A 26,722-nucleotide genomic window follows, 5' to 3' on the forward strand; every position below is an offset into this window, starting at 1 on the left:
ACCGTGCTCCTGTGCCAACCTTATCATCTAAGTTTTGTCAAGATTAAAACTCATATGATCGACAGAGAGCTGCTGAAGTTCACACATTGCTCTGAACTTGTTACACTTCTACTGACAGCTCTGGAGTGGGTTGTTATTTCTGACCCATTTTTAATATCTACTTTGTTGTGATTTTTGTTGTTGTGGTGGTGGCGGTGGTTTTGTTTTGTTTTGTTTTGTTTTTCTATATTGGGCAATTCTTTGCAACGAATTCCTTTGTAACTGGCACAAACCCATCAGAAGACAGAGAACTTAAATATACATAGCTACAGAATCAACACATAGAAGGAATATTCTGAATCATACAAAGATTGACTTAACTGTTGAAGTACAAAATGCCATAAAAGATTCAGTATAAGATGTCCAACTTTGAGGAGAATCGTTTGAGAAAATGAAACAATGGAAGATATAAATGAAAATACAGTTAAGAACATAGACTAACATTGCCATTGTTCTTTTTCAGTGAAGACTATTTAGAGTAAAAGGCAAACTACAGTATCTCTGGAAGTGATTTGGCTGTGTTTCTCCACATTATTGCCTTTTCAGAGGCTGAATATTGCATCATCTATCCTAAGCCACAAATCACTGGTGTACCATCTTCATATATTCTCTAGTTTACACACTCCTTCTACCATTTTTTACGGATACTGCAAGAAATAGGATATTTTTGTCTGACCTCTTAGGGCTGTTCTCATGCTTACCCTTTTCATGTTGTATTGTTTCAGAAATTTTCTAAGGGCAATCTTAAGGTTGGGCACTGCACACCTCTGTATAAAGATAATTGGATAAAGGGCTCTGCAGTCACTCATCACTAGCTCACTAGGGTCTTATAGCAGGGTGAATTTATTTTCTCACACTTTAATTTCAGGTATCTAGGTGGTATAAACTTCTGCTTTGTTTAGATGCAGCTACAGTGACAAGTGTGGAGATCCTGAGCCTGTAGACAAACCTATGTAGCCATCTACTGCCTTAACAAACAGAGAGATCAGAGAGTGACAGTGCAGGTGCAGGAGCAGAGCCTGTTCATGTGGAAACATTTCCCTTCTGACTGTTTGTGGTCCTTAGGACAACAAGTGTGGCAAGTGTCACAAACACACTCAGACAATTTTAAAAAGAAAACTTATTTTCTTTTTTTCACATGCTTCAGTTCAGGTAACTAGTGCATTATCTGGAAAGTCAGCAGAAAATTTGTCTCTTTTTCATCCCCTGCAGAACTCTGCAATCTTAAGAACAAACTGTTTTGCAGACGAGCATTTTAAAGAGATCAAGACAAAAACAGGAAGAAATGCAGACAAAAAGAAAGACTGCAGTTATTCAGATCAATGGGCAACAGTCAAATAATGCTGAAGAAGTGACAAAATAAACCACACCGTAAATTTTTTTTTTAATTCATTTACGAAGTGACTATGTATGAAGATATACACTAAAAGAATATTAAAGCTGCATAGTCAAGCAGTCATAAATAAACACTGAAATTAGCGCTGCCCTTGGAGCTTTATTGTGGTCTTCTTGTTCATATGCATTATGGTAGAACTGTTTAACTTCATATGGGAAGTCCTGCTAGTTGAGAAGATGCTATTATCAGTACAAAGAAGTGTATTATGCCTTCACAGAAGAATTGACTCAGGCTAACTCCTGCAGAGTTATATTACTGTCAGATGTTCAAATCCAGTGCAGGCAGAGAAAGCTCTCAGGCTCAAATCTTCACCATCACCACCTTAATCACACACCTCAACACACTGCAGAGAGTTCAGGTGACTGATCAAGCAGCTGTACAAACTGTTCCTCAGTAGGTGATCCAGAAAAGGGCATCTGGCCCCAGCCTCCACCTTACCAAAGCGAAAGCAATTGCAGTGCAAAAAACTATACTAGAGCTACAAAAAATCTCTGATGAGTCATTCTAATTCAGCCCTGAACCTTTTATCAACTTACACAAAAAAAATACCACCAGACTCCATGTAACTATTTTAAAGCCAGGGAGTAATGCAGAATATGCCAATCACTGGCAATCACAAGTCTGATCGTGAAAATCCAGTTGCTTAGTTACAATTCAACCCTGAAGCTTCCTAGACTCTACAGATTCCCAAGTTTTCAGTACTAAAACTTGCCAATGTTACCGTTCTGCTCCAGAACATGCTCAGAGCACCTCTATCTGTCAGAGCTGAGTAGCGTCTTACCAGCCCCTGTTTAAGCCTTCCAGGGATTCAGAAAGTAGCTATGTTTCTGTCCCCAGTAAGTCTCAGTCCAAATGGATCATGATCTAAGTCAAACATAATGGTGGAAACGATTAGTTTAACAAATAGATGTTGGTATTTCTTCATGTTTCTTAATGCAAGAGTTATCAGAGCACTCATACAGAATTAGCTTCAGTCCTCTCTACCTTCTACTAAGGGAATTCAAACCCACACTTCTTCCCTTTCAGGGAAACTGAACTACTTATCAAGTTGGAGACTATTGAGAGATCATGTTGGGGGATTTCCCCAACTCTGTGTAGAACAAAATCAGAAACTTACCAGCCCAGGCAGAGAAGGAGAGAGCAAACAAAAAAAGGAGTTTCGACATCCTGAAATGTAGATAATTTCTAAACCTAGTAACTAGTGAAATAAAAATGGCATGTTTCAGCCTTAGTTGTTAGAGTTTAGTAAGTTTTAAGCAGCAGTAAACAAAGATTTGCAATGGAAATTTTCAAGACACACAAAGTTTAGCTGCCAAGTATAGATCCTATCTGTACATAGCCATTTCAGAGAAAAGTGTCCCCAGATCAATGTGCAATCAAAACTGTTCACTGTTCAAGATATTGGTCATGAATATAATGGTAACTCTCTCGAAGGAAACATAAATGATACCATCTCCAAAAGCAGGCTGGTCAGATTCCGATAAAATTTTCTGAACTTGTCTCAGTGTACTCCTGGCTTCCTCCAACTCCTTCCAGATCAAAAAGACATCTTCACGAACACCAGCTACTGCAAAAAGGAATAATAAATAGAACTTGACATTTCATAACAATTTCTGCTTTTTATAACTCCTTTACTACCATGAAGTCTTTGGGTTCATCCAGGTGTTACTGTATGACCTTGTTCACAAGGTCCCATTGCAGTGACAAGTGCAGTTCTTTGACGGAGTTCAAAAATGGCACCAGAACTTGCGAGGTAATTAGTCTGGTAGAAGTAACTACAGAGTTGGCCCCAGACTGTTCCCACAGTGGGAGGAAATCCTTTTTCAAACTCTCAGATAACAATAAGAAAATTCCACAAAGAAATTCATGTTGTCCTCTGGACTTCACTGCAAAAACAATCTCCAAATATGAGATCCAACTCTGAAACTTTGAAGAGAAGACATTATCAGCTCCTTCAGTCTTCTAGAGTACCTAAACACCTTTCTTTAAAATTAAATCTTCTTTCCCAGAAGAGCATGTGATGTAATTTCGGTATTTCTGGTAAGACTTTAATCTTAACAAATCTCAACAGCCATAATTAAACGCTTTAAAAAATATATTCCTATCAGGTTATATTCTCAAAAAATGGAAAAATACAAAGCTGGTGTTGACATAAGATTTTCTTAATCTCAATAGATTTGATTCTCTTTATTAAAAGATTAAAATGTGTATTTATTTAGTAGAGTTCAATTATCAAAATGGAGTCACCAGGTATATCTATGTAGAATAGACACTACTAAAAGTGTGTTAAATTACATGAGTCTCAGAGTTTAAACTGCAATATAGGACTATATAGAAAAACTGTGTGTAGTATTACAGTAAAAAATATAAAAAGAAATTAATCATGAGCTATTGTAACCACAAATGCAGACTACAACCTATTACTGAATTGCACACGAAGATGCTGAACAAAGCAAACTGTATCTTAGCATCTAGTGGTTCAGTTAATATACAGTGGTAATTCCCTTTATAAAAGATAAGATATGCAAACTTGTGTGCTAAAGTAGGCCACCACTAAACAAACAAACCTGATCATTTTGTTCTTTGATAAACTTCCCTGAAATAATAATAGGGACATTCTACAAAATAAGAACTCAGCTTTAATTGTGAAATGCTTTTCATTTCCAAGAAATATTTTGAAATGTGTTATTGTACACTGCCATCTCCTGGGACCTTCCTGTATTTCAAAAAAAAATTGTTTCAGCCATTACTGCAAAGATCATTTCCTAAATCACAAAACAAAAACCTTAGGCAAAGCAGATAATTCCACAGTATAGAACATAAAAGGCAGATAAAAATTTTTGAAGTCTGTTATCATTAACTTTTATTTTCAACCAAAATATTCTGTTCAAATGCTTTAGAAATGTCAACTTTCCTTTTTTTTTATTTAACAAATGATTGCTCCACAGCGCAATGCAGTGACAGTGTATTAAATTGGTCTTGCACAGAAAGTATTTTTTCCTTATCAGTGCTGTGGTTTGATGGTGTATATTGTATGGGACAAATACGGGCACCAACAACTGCATGTTGCAAATACCAAGTTGCCTTGAAAACCTTTTATACAGCAACATTTTTTCCTGGATTCAGCTGGAAGAGCACATCCAGTGGCAGCCAAAATTACTTTCTCTACTCAGGAGGCTCACCTCTACCTCTCTCTCTGCTTCCACCTCCACCTGCACCTCTTTTTCTTTTCCCCTGCAGCTGAGGAGAAGTGGGAGGGAAAAGCTGTGCCTTTCCCCAAACCCCCAAACACACACACACGCGCGCACACACATCACAGCCTCCAGCAGCAGTTTTCAGCCCACAACCCATCCCTCAAAGCACATTGGCGAAAAACGACTAAGAAAGCACAAACCTCCCTTCGGTCTAAGTTCCCTGGGCTCACACCTCATTGCTGTGCTATTCTGGGGGCCGCCAACTGAAAAGCCACCTATGGCCAAAAGCCACCTCCTCGGAGGGGGCAGCCCCCAGCCGCTCCAGGCCTCTTGGCACAACTCAGGCGCCCGCGTCACATGAAAGACCTCTTTAAAAATCGTGTTATCCCCAGAGGGGAAGAGCCCCCCGCCATGAAACACCCCCAGCCATGCTGGTTGGCAGTTTAACTGTCCAGGCCAGACCCCCAGTTCTGCTTCAAAAGCCATGACATGGTGACGGCAACAGGGCGGCCGGCGGGGAGATGGCCTTGACGCTCCTCTGCCTTCCCTGGCTCACCCAGAGCACCAGCACGTGGGGCTGGCTCGCTACATCGTGCATGGCCAGCTGTGCCCAACGAGGCCTCGGCCTGGAAAACAGAGGCCCTAGAAACGAGGAAGAGGATGGGGACAGGCACTGGGAAGGCTGAGGGTGAGGGCCAGAAGCATCTTGGTGACACCCGTGAGCTGAAGCAAGATAGTGCGCCTAAGCAAAAACGCACAGGCACATGTACACGGAAATGTGTAACCAGCCTCATTTCCATTTCCCAGTTATTTAATACTGTCAGGCAATCTTAGAAGCTTTTCCACACCTACCTCCCAGCAGACAAACTCATCCAGTTTGTCAAGTCACAGTAACCCATTTGATTCCATATTCAAGATACAAATCCTGCTTTGAAAAAAATCCATGCGAAAAGAAGCCTGCAAAATCAACTACATCTTTTAAACACCAAGAAAATACCAACACAAAAGCAAATAGTGGAAAACAGAAGTATTTCTTCCCTGATTGTCTGACTTAGGCTGTGGAAGCAAAATCCAAATGTAATGGAGTAAGACACTCTTTAAGTTAGGTTTGCCTGCAAGGCAAGATGGGCAATTTAATTTTTTCACTGCTGGTCCCTTCCTCAGCCTCTGTGTGGCAGCAGAAGATAGCAGCATTCCCCGAAGTGCTGATTTGCAAAATTCACCCTTGGAGGGGAAAGAATGGAGGTATGGAGGAGAACAGGAGGGCAGCTGCCTGCACACCCGCTGGGTCAGGCAGCAGGGAAACTCACCCTGGCCCGATCCTGCCCCTTTTCCCCTGGGCAAATGCACAAAGCAAATGAACTTTGTATCCTGCATGGTATTGCAGAGCGGCTGTCTGCATCACTCTCTACACATTAGCAAAGAGATTTGCCAGGCCAAGGTTAGGCTGCTAGGACTGGACAAAGCACATAGGAGGAAAACACAGAGGCAAAGCTCTTTGCTACAGCTCATAGGCAAAGCAGCCACTCTGTAGTCATTATTCTGGCTTCCCGAAGGGAGGGTTTGGTCTCTCCCATGTCTGTGTGCATAAACAGAGCAGAGCTCATTTACTTCAATGCTACGCAGGAGGCTGGTGCTCTTACGCTCCCCATGTTACACACAGCACCCTACGATTTTCCCTCTGACCATCAGGTAAACATGGAAAATCAAGCACACTTAAGAATACAGCTTTACACAGCTCAAAAAGTGGTTAAGCACATCAGTCTTCACAGCCTGGAATAGTACATTATTCCAAAAGACTGGCCATGCTGAAATATATCCCTCTTTGGATTTGTCACGTTACTCAAATCCTGATTCAGGGTCCAGTGGCATCTTCTTTACACGTACCACCTCATCTGTTCCACCACACAGAAAAACACTGCCCAGAGATCTACTGCTGTTTGCTCTTCAGCTAGCGAGGAATCACTGTTCATTTCAGGATCTAGCTCAAAATGCCACTACTTTTCAAGCCCTGTTTAGCACTTACCTCCCTCTCACTCCAAGCAGATAACACAACTATGGCCCCTCTCAGGAAGAACCTTCTTCTCCACAGCTTTCACCGCCTCTTGCCCTCTAAGTCTTCATGTTCCAACTTAAATTTCACCTCCCTTCCACTTACGATTTTAACTATACAACAGAATTGCTTAATTCCACAGCTTTTTGCAGATGCAGAAGCTACACAAAGAATGTAGGCAGAAGTGATAATAGGAAAATCAGTGCTGGATGAGGAGACATCACCACATTGGTCCAAATTATGCTTTATGTGAGAGTATTTCTTCTGCCTCAGGTCTGAGTCTGCCAACATAAGGACCTTAATTCTTTACTGGTTTACACCTGTTTTAATCTCAAGCACCCACTCAATGAGTATAAAAAAAAATTCAAATTTGGCAGTTTCTCACGCTTGCTTTCTAAATGACTGCTCAAGATGCAAAACAGGGGAGAATTCAGCTCTTATCTGGAGTTTTAAGTAGTTCACTTCCGACTTGTTTGTTTAAGTAGATGAAAAAGAGTGAGCATGAAGATATCCTGTATTTGCAAAATGGTATTCAGTGGATACCCAGAAAACTATCAGATTTCCTTAAAATGTTTTTTCCAGCCCATAAAACATAACAATGAGCGTTAGTTTCCAGCTGTTGCATTTGTGGTGCAAAAAGAAACAGAATCAAAATATTCCTGCACCTCCCCTTATTTTCCAGGAAACATCGCATTTGGAAGATTAGATCTCTGATTCGTTTTCTATTTATTTCCTTATATAGTTTATGCCAGACATTCAAGAACCGGTTTCAGAATACATTAGTGAGTAATCTCCACTTTTATTATTATTGCCTTCTACACCCTTGAAGGAGTCTCTGAAACAAGAGACATCAGACACAGGCCAGAATTAATGTCTCCTACGTATTTTCTTTTCTGAAAGGATTTTAGGTTCTGTATACGACCAAAAGGCTCTGATTGGCTGTCAGTGATGTCACAACTGTGGTTATAATGCCAAGTAAATGCAGAAAGCTAATTGTGTTCCTTTTTAATGTGTAAATTCTACTCCATAATAGCAATAAGACACAACAGACAATGCACTTCAAGGAGATTACTGCCCTTTTGAGCGATTAAAGCTATTCAGCTTTCAGCTTTAGAAACAGTGGTGAGGAAGTAATTTCAGTCATACAGGAGCTCTAGGGCCATCTATTGAAACAGGCTGGTGCCTGGGGGAAGAGGAAGCCAGCCCTCCCCATGCACACACCCAACTGGGGTCTGGCAAGGAAGCACTTGGAGCAGACCGAAGGCAATCATTACAGCACTGTGAATCAGTATGAAATGAAAGGCAGGGCTTTGAAGCATGCTCTGCTCTTGGTTTCTAAACCCTGTGGGGGTGTGAGGGGGGAAAGCCCTGATGACCTTTCATAAAGAAAAAAAAAGGGGGAGGGGATGATGACACCTTGTTCTCTTACTTCTGCCCCCCCCCCCCCCCCAACTATGGTTCTCCCATATTGTATAACCATGGCCATTCTGAAAGGTTTGTACACAAGGATCCAGACCACAACCCAGAAAATATGGGACAGTTAGTCCAAGACTGATATATGACTTTAGGTGAGTCACTAAATCCCCCTTATGCCATAGGTTCCCTAGCAGTAAGAAGAGGATGACAGGGTTCTACCTTTGGGGCAACGCTAATGCCCAACAGCATAATGGGGATGTGAGCCATGAGAGAAAAGAGGTTTTATGCCTCCTGATAATAAAAATAAACCTTTTTTTTTAACTGAATTGCCTGCTGATAAAGATATCGGACATGACATAACACAGCCATGCTTCACACCACAAGCTGATCTCCTCCAAATCCGGCTGAAGCCTCAGTCCAGTCCCACTGAACAGTAAGGCTGACCTCTCCTAGAGGAAGTAGCACTGTGACTAAAAAGAACCATGCTGAGAGCTTTCTGCCCAGCTCCACCCCCAGCAAAATGGAGACTTCGCTTCTCCTCTGCTTTTTTCTGCTGTTTCCTCCTGTATGTTTTTCATATTTCTCCCTCTCTCTTTGCACCTTCTATCTAGTTATTTTTACTGTGCTCTTTGCCTGTCTTTATGATAAATTCAGATCCTGAGAAAACTAAGTCAATCATAAGCGGGCTTAATTCCCTTATATTAGCCATGAACATGGTCTGTATTGATGTGGCTGTTGTAACAGATGCTCTACACCACTCTTATCTCTTTCATCTCCCTTTCTGCCATTACTCTCCATTACCACCAGGTCACTGGTATAGGCACACCAGTACTAATCTTTATCTCCTGAAATACATGTTCTTGCTTCTTCTCCTTTTTTCACTTCTCTTTCATTCTCACATGCACATCCTCTATTCTCTTCACTTCTCTCTTTTCCTTTCCCTCTCCTTCCCACCCACAGATTTTCCATTTGACCAGTCCCATCCCCGCCTATGCCTACAGAAGGCTTCTTTTGATCTAGCACTAAGCAAGTTCCTGTATTAGATAGCTACTCTGAAACCTCACCTAGAAAATCAATATAATTCTGGTTTTAAAATTGTCTACCTAGTGGCGTTCGCCCTTTCACCTTTCTGGAATGCGGGGCAATTAGATCTTTGTCATCTTCGCATTTCAGTGCAGGTCCAGTAGCATCTCGACAGTAATTCTTCTGAGCAAAAGCATGGAATCTGTAATAAAAAAATGAGTTTTCACCAGTATGCAAACTACGTAAACACTTTCCTAGTTTTAATATGCATGTCACACATGCAAAGTCAGAGCAGTGTACAACTTTGGAATTATTTCCTTACCTATCAAGATAACCAAATGTTCAGCTACAAGAGTATTATGGATATTATCAAACCTTTATATACGTATATGTATTTTCTGAAGTCTTTTCATGAAGAATCACACATCCTTTCATTTTGGTATCACTTATTCTAAGGTACCTTCCTTTTCAATCATCTGGAAATCTGTTTTTAATTAATGCTTTTAACATGCTGAGCAAGCATGTCATTTGAGATATCTAAGAGGACACTAACACCTTTTAATTAGATTACCCTCCTAGTTCAAAGCCCAACAGGAACATTTATTTCACTATCGATATACAAATCAGGAAGTCAAGCAGACTTCATTTACCCTTGTTGTCAAAACAGACAAGCTCCCAGAGCAGGAAAAAGATGCCTTTTTAAAACAGAACTACACCAGAATCAGACTTAAATCGTGAAAAACCCATGAATTTAGCAAATCCTACGTGAAAACTGACTTAATCTTATAGACAGTTATTGGGAAAATACCCACCAGCAAGATATATGTTGGCCTGATAAGTCTCTGCAACAAAGCTAGACACATGAAAAATTACTAAAAGATAGTGAGAATCATATTAGGCAAAATGATTCCTCTCAGCTCCCTGCCACAACCCTTCTCGCCTCTTTTTCTACCATGCAAGAAACATTCATGTTCTTCTTACAAAGGAGGGAAAAACTTTGCCAAAAGAAAATGAAGTACAGTGACTGGCAAAGTACCTGGTATCATGGAGGTACTACAGTCCTAAACGACCACAGTCGTTTAGACACACATCCGAATAGAACAAACATAACACTTTCCCTCAGTCTTGTTTTTTTGGCAGGCACTCTGTCTCTTAAAAGCTACTCCTAAACACAGATGGCTATAAAAGAGCTAAGCAGCTGCCATCTTACCAATTGCTCTGCTGTCATTTGGGGATTTCTACTGTTGGAGTCCTTCCCACTCTTGCACAAACAATAGTGAAACAGAAAGCTATAGCAGGCATTTCACAGCTCTGTAACTGTGTGGTGGCTTCTGTAAAGCAGACAAACATCTATCAGCTGCTATTGCCCTCCTGCTGTTGAGTGTGTTTGGTATAGTGGTTTTTTTTTGTTTGTTTGTTTCTTCATTCGTTTTCCTTATTTTTATATTAGAATCAAGATTAATGCTGTATTATCCTTTCGCATTGAAGGCTTTCTCTTGTCACACAGCTGGTTCCCAGGACAAAGTAGCCAGCAGCCCATATGGAATATATCGGTTCCCACCAACTACACTAAACAGATGCTGGAGAGCATGGTAGAGAACTGCAGCTTCACACAGCCAGGCCTAACACTACCCGAATTTCCTGTTGTTCCAGGCACTGCCTATTTAGGACAGGCATTACCTTTCAACTACATGTCTGTGCGACATTTGATCAGAAAAAAACTCTAGATCAATCCTTTGCTGGTGCCTGTGGATATTACTGAAGTAAAAAGAAATGTAATAAAAACTTGTTTATGTTGTGACTCTCCCTTGAAAAATTTTCATACTTGAAAGAGAAACAGATGACAGACAATTCACGATATAGGTAAGGAATGGCCTTTCCACAAGCCAGTGAGCACACGTGGAGAGAAGCTGTTCAAGTAGGCCCTGTAGTTTAGTTACAGCTCTTAGACTATTTCCTCTGTTTCCCCAAACCACTTACTGATCTGGTTTGTCTCATTTTCCTCATGAGTAAAATGGGATAACATTCAGATATCTCCAGATAGCGTTCCTAGCAGCAAAGCACTTTACAAATACTGAAATCATTACTGTGCTTCTTTGTCATACCTGCCAGAGGCCAAGTGGCTCAACTCCTTCAGAAAAATAATAGTTTCATCTTCCCTGGCATTAAAAGATACTGTGTTGACTGGACAGGAGCCATCAGAAACCTTCTCAAGGAGCAGCTGCTTTGTTTCAGCTGGAACATCACCCACAGCAAAGTAATAAACAGCTTCAACCTGTCATAAAACAGAAAAAAAAAAAGGAATTGGGAGGACTGTTTTACACAGATGTTTGGTATTTATTCAAGCCCAGTCCTGTGCTGAGCACTGGTATGAAAGTCTGGTAGCAGCACTGCATTATTTGGGCTATAAGGTTTGCAGATCTTCAGTTCTCCCTCTCATTTTTGCTAGTAATTCAAATGAATTTCACACAAAATTTCCCGAAGTGAGAAGGGAACCAGACCCACAGCCCCTGGGTACAGCTCAGTACAAGCCCCTTTCCACAGAAGTTAACCGAAACCAAAAAGAAGTGCAAGAGAGGACAACTGTGCTATTAGTCAGGATGGGGCTCTGTGCCGCATTCCTCTTTTGGGAAGAGAGGAACTATGCTGGGGCCTTGCCAGGGCTGAAAAGCAGTAGGAACTTTTATACCAGACATACTTTTATTAGCAGCACGTATTTTGAGGGCTAGGAGAGATGCATCATTCTTTGAATGCTACTGTAGGTATTTACAGATAATTCATATTTTTTATGCTTCCCAAGGCAGAGGGAACTTGGCAAGTTTGTTATGAACACATACACTTATGTTATGAAAACATTACTGCAAGAAGACAGAGAAGATGAAGAAATGTCCTGTAGTTATTGCTTGTGTATTACACTGTGACAGATCCAATGCTGCCTGCACATATCCATGCTAAATGGTAGCTAGTAAATATGCTTCTTGAATTTTCACCAGCATTAAAAAATGTAACAACACCTATCCCGCGATGATGTTCAAGACAGCAAGCATGGCCTATCAGTCCTATGGCATGGCACATACCAACTGATAAATACAGATAAATAGCTGTTCAACTGAAAAATGACATTCACGTATGGTAAGGAATCCCAAACATGCACCATAAAAGAGAAAAGATGACAACTGTTTGAGTTTGGGACAGCACTGAGGAAGTGTTTCTGCACCCACATCATTTCATACAACAGGAAAGCAAATTCAGTATCATCTCTAAGCATGTTCTTCCATTTCCAGTACTGCCTTTGACACTGATTTTTATTTCAGCTTCCTGAGCCAACAGGCTGACACATGGACATCTTTTGTCCAGTTTGTACCCAAAACCTTCTGGGCTGCAGGATGCCCATACTGCCCTGCATCATGAGGACGGTGATACAAACTGACATAGGCTTCTGGGCTTCAGCCTCTCTCCCCTCTCTACCTTTTGCCACAAATACCCTGACTAAAGGTGAGCACTGGAAGACATCTACCCCAAGCAGCAGCCCAATCCTGGGCTAGACAAGGAGAATTAACAAAGCAGCACCTTGGGGTTTGGCACTACATGTGGGAGTCAGGGACCATACTTACGGAGCACACTTGTATGGAGTAAGAGGGTCTGTGGCCAGCCAGGTATCCTGGCTGCTAGACAAATACTATAAGAAAGAATGAGCATGTTTCATTAACGTGCAAGGTTAACACAATACCTATTAGCTTTAGAAGCAAAATAAATCAACACTTGTGCCCATCTGTGCTTTGGTTCAGTTCTAGAAGGTTCCCTCTCTGTTGCACCCAGCTAAAACAGCTGTCAGAGCATCCATGCAGCTCACCCAGCTGAGACCCAGTCCTCGGGCAACACCCTTGTCCTGGAAATTTGCTGAAGAGACTCCTGGCCTGGGGGAACATATGCAGATTGCACAACCACTTTTCCTTGTCTTCCTTCAAATTCACATCTTCTCCCACTCCCTTCTGAGACTTCCAATAACTCAGAAGCTTGCTATTTAATAAGGGTATTAGCTTTCAGACTTCCTTGAAATGATCTAATTCCTGCCTCTGCAACTTTTAAAATGCTGAAAGTTCTTGGGCATAGCTGATGCAGAACCAGCTCCTCAAGAAAACAAAATTGCTAACCACAGACAATTCATTCTACTTAACTACAAACCCAGCAGTAACATACCATGAAGGAAATGTTCCTTACAGAATAGTAGGAAAAGGTTCAAACCATTTAGGCCTCCATATTTTGCAAATTATAATTTCTGCAGCCATCCAAACAAGCAAACAAACTCCATACAGGAACGGAGAGGAGAACGTGACAAAGAGTTCCTCGCAGTCTTTACCTGGGAGGGGAGGTACATTTGGGATGGGTGGCCCACACTTTGCAGAGCAGCACCTGCACAGAACTGTGAGTTAGATACCGTGGATGTATCTGTGGCAGGTGGAGCCCAAAGGACTGCAACATTGGAGCAGAGGGATCTTGACCCTGGGACTGACAGGTAATGAGGAAAGGAAATCTAGGGACTTGCCACACATGGGAGAAAAGCTCAACTAAAGGAACGACTGGAAAACCCAAGTCTAGGCAAAAAGGAGCTATTGTTTTTGAGTAACTTCTGTTGACAAAGCCAGTTCTGAGGAATGAGTCATTTATGACTGTTCAGTGACTATGCAGCTTTTGCCTAGGACTGAATGGGGTCTGCCCCAGCCTTCAGTACAGTGAAGCTTGTACTCAAACTGAACTGTCAGTTATGAATGATAATAACTGTATTTAGGAGTAATTAAAGTCTGTCTTATGTTGATCACCCGCCAAAACTGACTCCCCCAGATTACCCATTAGCCCACCAATATCCAGAAAAAATAATATGTCTCACTGTTGGATGAATTTTAATTTCTGTTTATTTGTATGCAGACCTACCAGGTCCAACAAGCCTTTTCTTCATCCAGACAATACTGAAATCTAAATATGATCCTTTTTTTTTCCCACCAGAAAATTAGTAATATACTGCAAATTGAAAATGTTAGCATAATTTATGGAGGCATTTTAAAAAGCAGTCATAAAAAATGTCACTGTTGCACAATTTGTTCCTCACCCAGTTCCTTTTTAATATCATTTTCCAAACATCAAGGTTCATCTGGTTGAGAATCCATCTGCACAGGGAACCAGAGGGAAACTCGAGCCAAATTCACCTTCTCTTTCAAACAATGTCTCAATATGAGATTTACAAAGGAGTTAGGGTTGGATCTGTGCACAGGGTTGGATCTTAATGGCAGCAAAAACTAATGATTCTAGTCCACACAATTTTCCATTTAATTCAAGTGCCAGGAATTCAATTTATATTGTAAGCGAATTTCATAAAATATCTCTTTAACAATACAGGTTTTAAGTGACTAGCTCAAATGATGGCATATATCTTTTATATCTTTTGACTCTATTATAATGAATAATGTAATATGGCACTTTGAGAAATAGACAGAATTTAATTACAACAATACCTGTGTATGCTTTGTCTTCTTGCTGTGGAAGAAATTATAGCTGGCTGAGGAAAAAGGATTTGTAGACACCTACTGTCAACAAATGCTTAAAGAAATCTCTGTACTTTATATTCTGGATTTTAAGTATATTTTTTTACCAAGCATTTTGGATACAAAGTAATTTTTTTTTCCCTGACTTCAATAGTAGTGATATAAGGAATATTTTACTGGATGTTACTGCCTCAGAAGTGAAGAGCTTGAGGATGCTTTTCTAACAGCGTGTGTTTGTCATTATTTCATTTTGTTTTATTTTTAACTTGGAGCACTGCAGCAGAGTTGGTTAAATTCCTGTCCAAGGAAGTTCTGTGTGTACTAAGGGACATGTTTGGACTTGATGACCTTGGAAGTCTTTTCCAACCTAAATGATTCTAAGTTTCTATTTTCATAAACTTGAAGCCCTGAAAAACATATATGGCAAAGAAAGTGGAAAGCAACGTATTTACTCTTTCCCTTAATGACTGAATATGTTATTTATTCTCTGTACTCCAGAACAGAAAAGTTTCTGCTTTCAAAATACAATAAATTTACATAAGCAGGTCATCAGTAAACATAGTATGCAGATACACTTGGAAAAACAGGAAAAAAACTTCTGAACCCTCCCATTAATATTTATTTTTGCAAAATTCATCAGGGCAAATGACAGTAACCAGTCTGGCACTGAATATTCTTGGATTTACTTGAGGCTTCCAAAAAGATGTGTGAGCTTACCGTCTCACTCATGGCTTCCAGCAGGGCTTCAGCAGAGCTGCTATGGCTGGCAGCTGTCATATGGTCCAGTTTCCAGAGCCACTTAACAGCAGACTTTACAGTATGTTCAGACACAGGAGCACATTTCTGTTGCCACTTCATAAGTTCCTGAGCAGCCCTGAAAGTGACATTAACTATAAATCAGAAGAATTGAGAATAATGCTGGCAAAGCAAAAAGGTGGAACTCTGCTATTGTTACTATGCTTTTAGATTCTTAAGTAATAATAACAATAAACCATACATATTAAATCTAGACTTGCAATAAAAGTAGGGGCAAAATAAAACCCTAAGAAAAATACTGTAATTTTTAAAACAATTTTTTCAGACAGCTGTTCAAAGTACACCCAAGAGGGCTACAGTACTTTACAAACAGTTCCTAATTCCTATTTACCATTTCACGTATTTACCCTATATTTACAATAAAAGCACAATCAGGTTTTTAAAATATGTATATGAAATATGTATCTGGCTTCTCTTTCCACTGTATGCTGTATGGCATCCTTGCTGGTTGGCCTTTGTGCCAGCTCATTTTAACCAACCTCCGCTTTTTGTAAGAGTGCTGATCTTTATCTGCCCATCAAAACGAGATTTGTGATGCAAAGCTTTTCGATATTTTAATTGATTAAAGGGCTCTTAATGGCATAAGAGAGGCACAAAGCATATGAGCATGCATGCCTGTCCATTTGCACATAAAAGACAGAAGACAACTTAAAAAAATAACTGGTTCCAGCATCTATGATATACCATCAAGCACCACTCTGAAGAGTTACTTGCAAATCTGAAAGGCAAGCATGCTTTCTTAGATTCTGTTAAAGCAATAACTTGTAAGCTATGTTGTCCTTTGTCTCCCTGCTGAAGCAAACAGAAAAATCAATGAACACATTTATTGTGCCTCAATTTTGACTTAGCTTTGCAGATCATCTTTAAAGAAAATGTTTTATGTGCTTCTCAAAAGGTATGGAAAGTATCTCTTTTTTTTCTTTTCAAATCTCAGGTGTATCACAAGGTAGAGAATTGAGATAGGGCAGCAGAATCAAAGCTGGCGGATGAAGCTTGGGTAAAACAACATTAAGAATCATAGTGTAGTTGCAAGTAATCTTTATGGAACCTATTCAAAAATTGTATGGCCTAATTTGCACATCATTTTTTTCATAGTCACAAAATTCCATTCATCTATCCAAACCCAAGATTATGCCTTCAGTTATTCATAAGTGAGAATTTGTTCAAAGATACTTCAATTTGAATAGCTGCTTCTATTTTTTTTTTTTTTTTACTTGCAACTAAACCCAGATTCATTTACTCATGTTAGGGAACAAGCTCTTGTCTTTTGTTATGTAAATCTAGTATTGTTTGCTAGTCCTACTACTGATTTCTGTGACCATGGAAATCTATAGAAATACAAATGACTATGCTTCTGTCTATGGTACGTGGGGGAGCGTACATTCAGCTGTAAGGCAGAAACCTGTAGTGCCTAAAGACACAAGAACGCCTAGGCGGTCAGACGTGACCTCACTGTTTTACTCTGTAATACTTAGATGCATTACCGAAGAGCATTACTGCTGTTGCAAAGTGTCCCTGATCTTTCTACATTTCCTACATTTGCAGAAGGCATATATCAACATTTGGTTTCTGTTAGCCTTTATCCGTTCCTCAGAGTAACACAACGGTTTTCTGTTAAATGGAAGTTGCAAGCTCAGCATTGCTGCGGGTGAAACTTGGTGGAAGTATAGGTATTACCATGATAGGTATTGTAGGTATTACCGTGAAACAAATCATAACAATTTGCACTACAGAAAACACATCATCCAAACACACATCTGTATGACACGAGACTCCGTTTTGTTCTCATGGTGCTCTTTCTGCTTACCGAATGAGGTTAAATTTGGCAATTTGGGTCACCTGTTCCACAAGAACCATAGAAAGTGCATCACGGCATACATCGAATTCAGTTGGGGCTGCAGTGCCAAAATCCAAAACAACGACAATGCACTGTTCTTGAATCACTCCAAATATCAGCCGGCTTTCACTGGTTAACCATTCCATTCGCTGCCGATAGAGCTCAATAGCTCCCATTAGACAATCCACAAAATGAAGAATCAGTTCTTTTTTGGCTGTCAGCTTTATTTAAATAAGGGAGAGAAAGAAACTGAACATCAAAACAACACAAACGAAGCCCCAAGCTTAGCACAGCTGCAATAGCTGGTTTGCAAGTGCCAGATATGTCAGCCAAGGTAGCAGTGAAAACAACCCATTTTTCTTCCACTATTGCAGGAGCAAATACTTGACAAACGCATCTGAGCTATAACAGAAAAGACACTGCATTTTGTCCTAATTGCCTTTCATAATCTTTTTATACAAGCATGGGACAGTGCCAGTGGGTTGTCTGCCTTGTCTGTCTCAAGACTGGAGCAATTAGAGTGAGCTGAACAGGGGCAAGGATGGAGAAAGGGCCGCAGAACAGATGGATGAACAAACAGGAACACAGGCACTTTGTACCTTCTTAGACTAGAATTTTGACTAGCTCTTAAAATTTTAAACAGCGATACAAGGGAGTGAACGGTTTGGTTCTGGGGCACTTCAATCTCCACCTTGTCTTTAGCATTTGAAAGGAAATGTAAAAGGCTTCCTATTTGTGCTATTATTTCGTTAACAATGCCCAACATTACAGCTTAACTATTTATGGGTAGGGACTTAGGCAAATTTAGTTCAGGCAAATGCAATCAGCAACTAAAATGTCTCATGCCCTAACAGTAAATTAAGAAAAACATAGATTCGGTATTAAAATGAAAAGCGGGAGACCATCTCCATTATATATATATTTACGCAGATTCACTGTGTAAAATGATCTGTGGGTTTAAAAACTCTCTGCAGGTTCCAGTAAAGACATACCCCCAATATCTCTGATCCACACAAGCTAATTTACCTGCCACCTTCTACATCCAGCTACCTTTCCAGGACTAGTAAAAAGCCTTGGAGAGTCAAACGTTTTTAAACAAGAACATTTCTCAGTGAGAAGAAATTTTCAGAGTCAGTCTGCACATTTCTTCCTCTCGTATGTGTTTTCCTCTGTTCTTTAATGTCAGCTAGGGCCCTGTAAAGTGCCTCCCAGACACACAGTATCAGGCTGTCTGCCAAAGGAACGGCAGCCTGGGAAGAAGCACTTAGAAAATCCAGTTTCCTCCTATCACAGCCAGACTCATACAAATAGCTTATTGCACTACACTGATCAAACTCCATCTTAAAATAAAGCATTTTTCTTGCCCCACCCCTTCACTTCTACTTGGCCAGTCCAGATTCCCATTTCTCTGAGGCCTGGAAAACTGACTGTTCACCCTCATTTTATTCATGGCAGTTCACACAAGTTTATTCTTGGACCTCATGCCTTTTAGCATAGAAAAATATAGCTCCTCTCTATGCCTGCAACTTGCCTTTCTCTAGGCATTTAAGGGCAGTAAGACTATCATTTTTCAGAATCTCTTGGTCTTACCTAAATACATCAACATCAGCCAAGATCTCTTACAAAATCAGCACCATTGCCATTCATCCTGCTAGCTCTTCCCAGTAGTTGCTCTAGTATGAATTGCTTCCTCTTACCCTATGGTAACTGTATACAATATCGTACACCATATTCTAAGGGAGGTCTCACCAGATCTTGTATAGTGGCGTTGCTACCTTAAGGCTACCACAAGTGTCTTTTCACATGCTCCAAACAAATCCTAGATTAAATGACATTATGTAGATACTTCACACAGAATCACATGGGGAAAAAAAAAGAGGGAATAAGTCTCCCTGAAATGGTTCTTTTCCTATTTTTATGCCTTGTGCCTCAGAAGTGATTCTAGTTATCAGAAAAAAATGACAAGCCATGTGTTTTTGTAAAATCCCTTACGAATTGACTCTCTCCCCTCCTAGCTCAAATGCGTATCTCTTCAGTCAGGATCCATCCTCTCAACAATGGGACAGCCAGCAGCTGTTACCAAGACATTCCTTAGAACATGAGCCTGGGCAGAGATCCAGCCAGCCGTCTCTATAGACGGGCTGAGCCTTTTGTGACCCACTGGCACTGAGCAAAGCAGTGCTTTGCATCAGCAATGACAGCATATTATGTCGACTTATTTCAGCATCCCTATTTGTTTTATCGACTACAACTATTTTTTTTTTTTTAAACTCAGCTGAGCATCTTCTTTTTAAGTGCTCCCTCCTTCGTGACAGGGTAAATGTTGCTTAGAAACTGCAGCCTTCTCTGGAAAGATTTACTGCAATGCTGCACCAAGGCAAGAGTGTAAGACTTTACAAGGAAAAAAAAAAAAATATATATATATATAGCTTCCCTACTGCTGATTGTCATCACTAATAGTTTGACAGAACAGGAAAAAAAATGATCAAAAGATAAAGTTCTTATACAACAAATGTATGTATTTTTGTCATAGGGAGACATTTTAGTCATATCATTCTGCTACAGCAGTAACAACTTTTAAGTGCATGGGGAGGTTACCAAAATTCAGTCACTTACATTATACACGCTGCCATCTTGTGCTCTCATGTACTGAGGAAACAGACCGTCTGCATACCGAGAAGCCACAAGTTTTCCCAAAGTGGTCACATAATCTACAGTAAAGGTTACAAAAGGCCAAGTTGTTAATCATAAGGATTACTTTCATGATGTTCTGTTTTTCAAAAATACATGCAACTCAAAGGAGATTAAATCTTGTTCTTATCACATACTTTGCCTTCAGTATGTCAAAATCTATTTTACAGAAATGTAAAATCAAAATTCAGTAAAATATTTTCAGAGGAATGAGGAGGATTCTTTGGATGTATCAGCTTTGAATGAGTCGGAGCTTCTCCCTTAGTAGTAAGCATTGCAGAGTGCATGTGTCCTTCAAACAGATAGTTTTCAGATTGACGTGTACACTACACTACCCATGTGTGAGGCTCATGCATCTGTACTTATCTCCGGACATTAAGAAATTTGATGGAAATTCAAATGATATCAAATTACGATTTTTTTCTGGCTCTGTTTATGTTAAGACCCTGAGGGCAACAGCTGGCCTTGGTGGCCCCTATCAGTCTCACCCGTGGTTTCCACACGCAGGGTGCTCAGGCCTGGGCCCCCAGTCTTTGCTTGAGCTATGCTGCAGGTGTGCCCGCTTCAAGTCCTGCTGGTAAACCTCTCTCCTGGTCAGACCCTTCAGCCCTACGTTATGGCCTTGTCTCCAGGCTTGTCTCTGGCTTCATCTCCAGCTGTTCCTGGCTGCACTTCCTGGCTGGACCCTAGACCTGGCTCATCACCTCACCTTGCCTGGGATTGTCAGCGGACGCTGCTGCCAGCACCCTGCTCTGCCTGCTGTGCTCAGATGCTGCGGGATTGCATCCTGGTCAGGCAGGGCACTGCCTGGGCTGTGGTCCCCTTTGCCTCCCAGCTCACTTTCCCCTCCTGAAGCAGCCCTGCTCTTGCTGCTCCCTACCAGTTTAATCAGAAATGGGGGGGGGGGAATGCATTTAATTATTTATAGGCAAAAAAGCTCCATGGGACTTTAATAAAGGAAAGGTTTAGGCAATTAAACTTCCGTATTATTCATTTACCTCACAGCAGGACTTGCAAATATTTGTCCATCAAACAAAATACAAAATCTGGAACAGATAATGCTGTTCTCTTACACAACTAAATGGGTGCAGAAGTTGGTGCAACTAAGGAAAAGGTTGCACTCTGCTCTTTCAGTAGCTAGAAATCTTCTACGGTAGTTCCACTGATAGGAAAACATTAGGGGTGGGAATATTCAACGTCACAAAGCAGCTACTCTGTACAGCATGCTGCCCTGCTAAGCTAGTACGTTCTGCTCCTACAATTACACCGTAACAACATTAACCTTGCCTAATAGCTTCTTCTTCTTCATCTACAGCATACAGGATTCCAGGATCTGCACTGTTGATCCTTGAATGTCCCATGGACACAAGCCAGCTGAAATCTTAAATTATACAACCTAGAACAATTGCAATACATTACAATTCCGACTTCTCAGGCAGTAAACTCTTCAAAGAAAAGAGTATCTTACCATGCTCTGCAAAGCACTACTACGGCAGTGATTAATAATTATTAGCAAACTCTTCCCCTCCAGCTGTCAGATAACTGCAAAGGAACATTTTTCTATAGCCTGACTTTGCACAAAAAGCAGCCTGAATTCTAATCAAATCTAACTTCTTCCTCGAAGCTGGCTCCCTGGAAATAATAAACTATTCCTGAACAGGTTGGCTAGCCCAGATGATTAACTAGCAGATTTCAGATTATGGCACAGTGTACACATATCTGCGATTTAAAAATGGGCAGAGGTCTCATGGTGTGTTATTCACAGGCAAAAGACTAGCAGCCTCAGCACTGCAAGTTATTTCCCAGCTGTAGTTAAATTGTGGAGGACTTGAACTGGAGCCTCAGGTAAAGACACAACAGTACAACACAGTAAGAAAAGCCCTTCTCAGATCCCGAGTCCTCAGATCAAAAGGAGGTGGAGTTTCACAGTTCTCTGAACTGGCAATGCCAGAAACTGGGGATACAGCTTCCCTTTCTGCCATTGTCATAAGATAACAGACAATGTGAATATTTCCTCTGAGGACACCGAGGTGCAAAATGAGCACTACAGACTATTCTACATCTTTTCCTATTATTATTATTTGATTATTGATTTCTCTAATACCTTTCCTGTGCTGAAATCCAATCTGGGACAAAATCTGGGACAGGGTCAATTTCTTTCTCTTGAGCCCATGAAACTGAAGCCATTCAGAAGATGAAACGAGGGGCTGTACATCCATGTCCCACTGACTGACTGTCAGACTCTTTTCCTTCTCTTTTGATTTCTTCTTGTGGTCCTCGTGAAAATTTGAGTTCGTATGATCTTTTCTGTGCTTTGAATCAAAGGCATCTGTTGTAGAGAGAAATGAGCGGATAACAACATTTACACTTAAAAAAAAGGAAAAAAAAAAGACTTACTTGAATTCTTTCCTTTCTTTACCAGTACACCACAGTACTCTGTATACATATAGCTTGCTTCTTGTTTTCTTTTATTCTACTGAGTAATGTTCTTAGTCTGGAAATCTGCTCTCAGTTCTACATATCTGCTTGCAGTTACACCTCCTTTTTTTTTTTCATCCATATGTATTCACCTTCAATTTATTGAAGAAAATATCTCTTGTATGCTGAGATCCAAGCCCAGACAAAGCTAAATCCAGTTTGCCAAATGACATTTCTTCCAGCTCCTAAGACATCTCACCTACACTTTGGGAATCAGAGCTCCTAAGAGGCATCTGAAGATTGTCAGACAACCACTACAGACACATTAGAAGCATTATTCAATAAACGAGGATCTCTTAGCAATTATACGTTCAACTTCTATCATGAGCAATGGCAGTGCCAGCAACAGACCCTGATTTTATTGCAAGGCTGGTGAAACTCCTTCACCCCACATCAGTGTCCGTAACTGCAAACAATCGTACTGGCAGCATCTGCTCCAGGCTGTGATGGATGATGTGCATGCACAGCAAATCTTGGACATGAAGGTCCATTTTTATATTAAGTTCTACAGAAGAATGCAAGCCTGCACAGATTTACAGTTGGCTGGGCTAGCTCCACTTGAAACAGGGAGCAGAGGCAGACCAGAGCCTAGAGTGGTTGGGGCAGAAATGGAAGTGATGACAACAGTAATGCTTCTGTTCCTCAGCATAGAGGTTTTAGGAGAACTTTGGTATTTCCTGTTCATTCCTAAAATACTCTTCATGAGCTAAGCTGGCGCTAGTCAATTAAATACCCTTGCTGTATCTAAGTTTATTTTCTGTGGACGTTTGATGTTTCTGCCCATTTTCCCCAGAATCAACATTATTTACAGTATTCCAGCCCTTCACTTCCCCATATACTGTAAGCCAGCTGAAATGTAAATATACTGAGTGGATGAAATTGGTCCAAAATATAAAGAAAGGTTCTGTTCTGTAATGACTAAAAATAGCTTTCAGTCTGGTATGGAATATGATCAGAGCTCTGCTGTCTCTGAGATCAAATACTACAACAACCGACCTGGCTACACATGTTCATTAGACAGATTTGTTCCTCGGTTAATCATACATAAAGGAAATGAGAATGTATCCTCAGAAATCATCTTTCAGTGACAGTAGCCTTCTGCACGGGGCAGGCTGGCACCAGCTCTTCCCTAGTCAGCAGTCCTACAAGCAGGGTGCTGGGCTGGCATGCCTGTAGGGGCTGGCATTTTACCAGCCTTCCTCCTCCTCTTAGTGCAGAAGCAGCAATGACAGATGTTAACTCTAGAGAGACACAGGTGAAGGTTTGCAGCTGCTCGGGCTTCATATATAGTCAGGCACTGTTTATAGTCACTTGAACAGTCATTCCCAGTTTCCTCCTCAGAAAAAAAAGCCAGCACAGCACCCCATACACAGCACAGGAGACTGGCACAGCTTCAGAAGAGCTCGTACACAGCTAGCAGTATGCACACCACGATTCAGCAAATTAAACTGCACGTTATCCAGGATAACATGGAATGTACGTAAAAGCAGCCCTGAAATACTCACAGTCACTCCAGGCAAGTCTCTTAAATGGATTGCCAGTCATGATGAATCTCTTGATTGACAACTCCTCTTTGCTTTCTTCTTAAAAACCTGAGAAATTATTATTCAAAAAAATAATCTAAAACACTCCCCTGAACAGGTCAATATGAACTGGAGACCAGATGTGCAAGCCCAGGCAATAATAAACGGCAGAAGATTGAGGTCAAGATTTTTCTCAAGGAAAATAATAGTATAAATTAAAAAGGGTAGCTACCTCCCCTGTCAAGAAAGGGTGAAATCAGATTTGACAGGGACCCACTCATACTCAGAAATGGGGATATTGGTAATATGGTTTCCTTTCTATCCCTGTAAGTTACCATTAAAAAAGAGCCAACATGGAAGTTTCCACACAAAAATGAGTGTGATGTTTTGGCCTACTGTCAGACAGTTGTATTATATTTTATTATTGCTTTGCATTATACCTTACCATTGCTATAATCCAATTTATGACTAAACCTGGGAGTATCTGAGACACAATTTTGTGAAGAGATTCATAACTTTGCCTATAAGACTACAAGATGATTCACAAAGGAAAAGCATTATGCTTGTATATATGTATATGTATGTGGTATAAGGCCCAACTGTGACTAAAACAAAACATATGAATAGAAAACAAAATGCCAGAGGAAGCAAGGTAGCATATGTTGGCTGCGTGTATCGCTTTAAGACATCACATTTTGCCATTCATTTGGTTCTTTTTTTAATGAATAAGACAAATGAATGAGGGATACTTATGAATCACCAACAGCCCAGCTGCTAGCTATTGTCATCAAGCAGTTTTTCCTATGGGAAAAGCAAAAATGGGATAAAATAATAACAGGACTGCACCAGAACAGACAGCCTCCTCCCTCTTTCTTCTTTGCAGAACTGAACACGCTATTTATTCCTCTTGCAGATATATTTATTCCTCTTACATGAGTTTAAATACCCATACAGAAATATATAAACCATTCTGTTCTTTGTCCTCCTCATACAGGAAGATATTAATGGTATGAAAGGCAGGGAGGATATTAAAAAAACAGGAGTGCGTTCTGCATCCTAACACCCAAGCATTCAGCAGAAGATGCCTGCTAGCAGGTGAACACCCCTTTGGAAGGGACATGGTGTTAATGCAATAAAAAGGCACGTTTACTACAGAGGAGCTGAGGCAGACAGCGCCCGCCGGTAGCGAGCAATGAGACTCGTGCAGTTTCTAACTCTGCGCAGAAGCAGTACCGCTGTGCCCTCATGGTAACCGCTGACACACGCTTCAGGTGGAGAACTAATCCCAGATGCCATCTCATTCTCCAGATGCCCAGAGGTGTGGCAGCAGATTTTCCTGTGCTTTCGCTGCCCAGTGCCGCTCCCAGCCGCTTGAACAGCGTCTGTATGGGAAGTGCTGGCACCGTACGAAAAGGCACGTTGGAAAGGAGATGGAGCGGCTTCAACGGAAATAGCAAATTTACCTCAAGTTGGGGAAAGGCAAGCAAGCTCTTGGCAGCCAGGAAAATGGTCAGCCCAATGCCTGAACCAAAACACACTATTTTCAAAAGGCGAGCACCAGTTCATCCAATCACCACCACCTCCCCACCCTGGCCAGCGCAGCCAACCTTCTGTAAGGTGCACCCCGCCCGTCACAGGTGCATGGTGTTTGCTGAGCCCGCGGCCTCTCCCACACAGGTGGGAGCTTCAGGGTGAGCCCCTCGGTGCTTTCTGAACCACTGCCAGCCCACCCAGCGCCAGGCTGGGATTTCTGTGGAAACAGAGCAGCGTGTGCCGTCGCAAAACCACCCTGGGGCCAGAGGAAGAGCTGAGGGCATGGGGTGAAGCCTGTGCCACCCAGAGCTGCCGGCAGCCATGTCAGTGGCCAGCACTGCCACGCCAAACGTGCCCCGAGGCACGCTGCGTGGGGCAGGGAACCCACTGCCCGTGGGGCCCAGGCCTTGGGGTCGGCCGCTCAGGGCTAAGCCTGCAGTGGGAGCAGCGAGGCCGCGCTGCCACCCGCCCTTCTCCCCGCGGCCCTCACCTGCCTCCGGCAGCCACCCGCTTGGAAGCGGCGGCGCCGCCGCCCCGCCGTTGGGCTGGAGACCGCCCGGTTGCTACGGCCGGGCCTCCCCGCCCCGCGGGGCCCTCCCGACGGGCGGCGGGCGCTGCTGCACCCGGTGTCGGTGCCATGCGGCCGCCCAGGCAGCGGGGAGAGGCCGGGGAGCGACTCCTGCTCCCCGGCACCCAGGCGCCGAACGCGGGTCACCGAGCAATAAACGCTGCTGTGGGCCCTCAGGCTCCAAAACTTGCGTCCGTGGGGTGTGTGTGTTTATTTATTGAGCCGCCGTGCCGAGGTGTCCCAAAACAGGAGGAAGGGTGGGCTGGGGTTGCTACAGTACGTCAAACAGGCAGAGACTGAGCACAAAGAAAAGCTTTCAGCCGCAGCGGGTGCACGGAGCGGCTGCGACCTATGGCCAGAGAGGAAAATGCTGAGTAAATTAATTGCTGACAGATGCCACAACAACAAAGCGCGTTCGGTGTTGTAGGGACCAAAAGTACATACACGAACTGGGAGAGTCGCAGAAATCTATGTTTAGTGGGTCAGAGTCATGTGTTCTTGTTAATTCTTAATTTAGACTGAGCAATTGGCGATATCTATACTAAAAGCACCCACATGTCCTTTGTTCAAACCAGCATAACTGTACACATGCTGCAGCAGAATTAGCATGCTTCT

General features: G+C 41.7%; 1 protein-coding gene across 7 annotated transcripts in view; it reads right to left on the reverse strand.

The window, feature by feature from the left end:
• The window catches only part of VWA3B (von Willebrand factor A domain containing 3B), a 73,180-nt gene extending 46,866 nt beyond the window's left edge, over positions 1-26,314 (reverse strand). For 2 of the 7 annotated variants that reach the window (XM_048048165.2, XM_048048163.2), the window contains exons 1-9: positions 26,030-26,311; positions 23,989-24,075; positions 22,110-22,334; positions 19,931-20,025; positions 17,285-17,535; positions 15,379-15,535; positions 11,227-11,396; positions 9,202-9,323; positions 2,886-3,002 (exon numbers count right to left, since the gene is read on the reverse strand). In XM_048048165.2, the coding sequence (XP_047904122.2) occupies positions 2,886-3,002; positions 9,202-9,323; positions 11,227-11,396; positions 15,379-15,535; positions 17,285-17,535; positions 19,931-20,025; positions 22,110-22,334; positions 23,989-24,028 (1,177 nt within the window). In that variant the 5' untranslated portion in view covers positions 24,029-24,075; positions 26,030-26,311. Of the gene's footprint in view, positions 1-2,885; positions 3,003-4,829; positions 5,481-9,201; positions 9,324-11,226; positions 11,397-15,378; positions 15,536-17,284; positions 17,536-19,930; positions 20,026-22,109; positions 22,335-23,988; positions 24,076-25,469; positions 25,595-26,029 lie in introns of those variants that run through there. The other 5 variants (XM_048048167.2, XM_048048164.2, XM_066983617.1 and 2 more) reach the window with 5 other exon arrangements.
• Positions 26,315-26,722: the final 408 nt, after the last annotated feature.

Source organism: Anser cygnoides, chromosome 1, assembly GCF_040182565.1.
Source record: "Anser cygnoides isolate HZ-2024a breed goose chromosome 1, Taihu_goose_T2T_genome, whole genome shotgun sequence".
Lineage (NCBI taxonomy): Eukaryota > Metazoa > Chordata > Aves > Anseriformes > Anatidae > Anser > Anser cygnoides.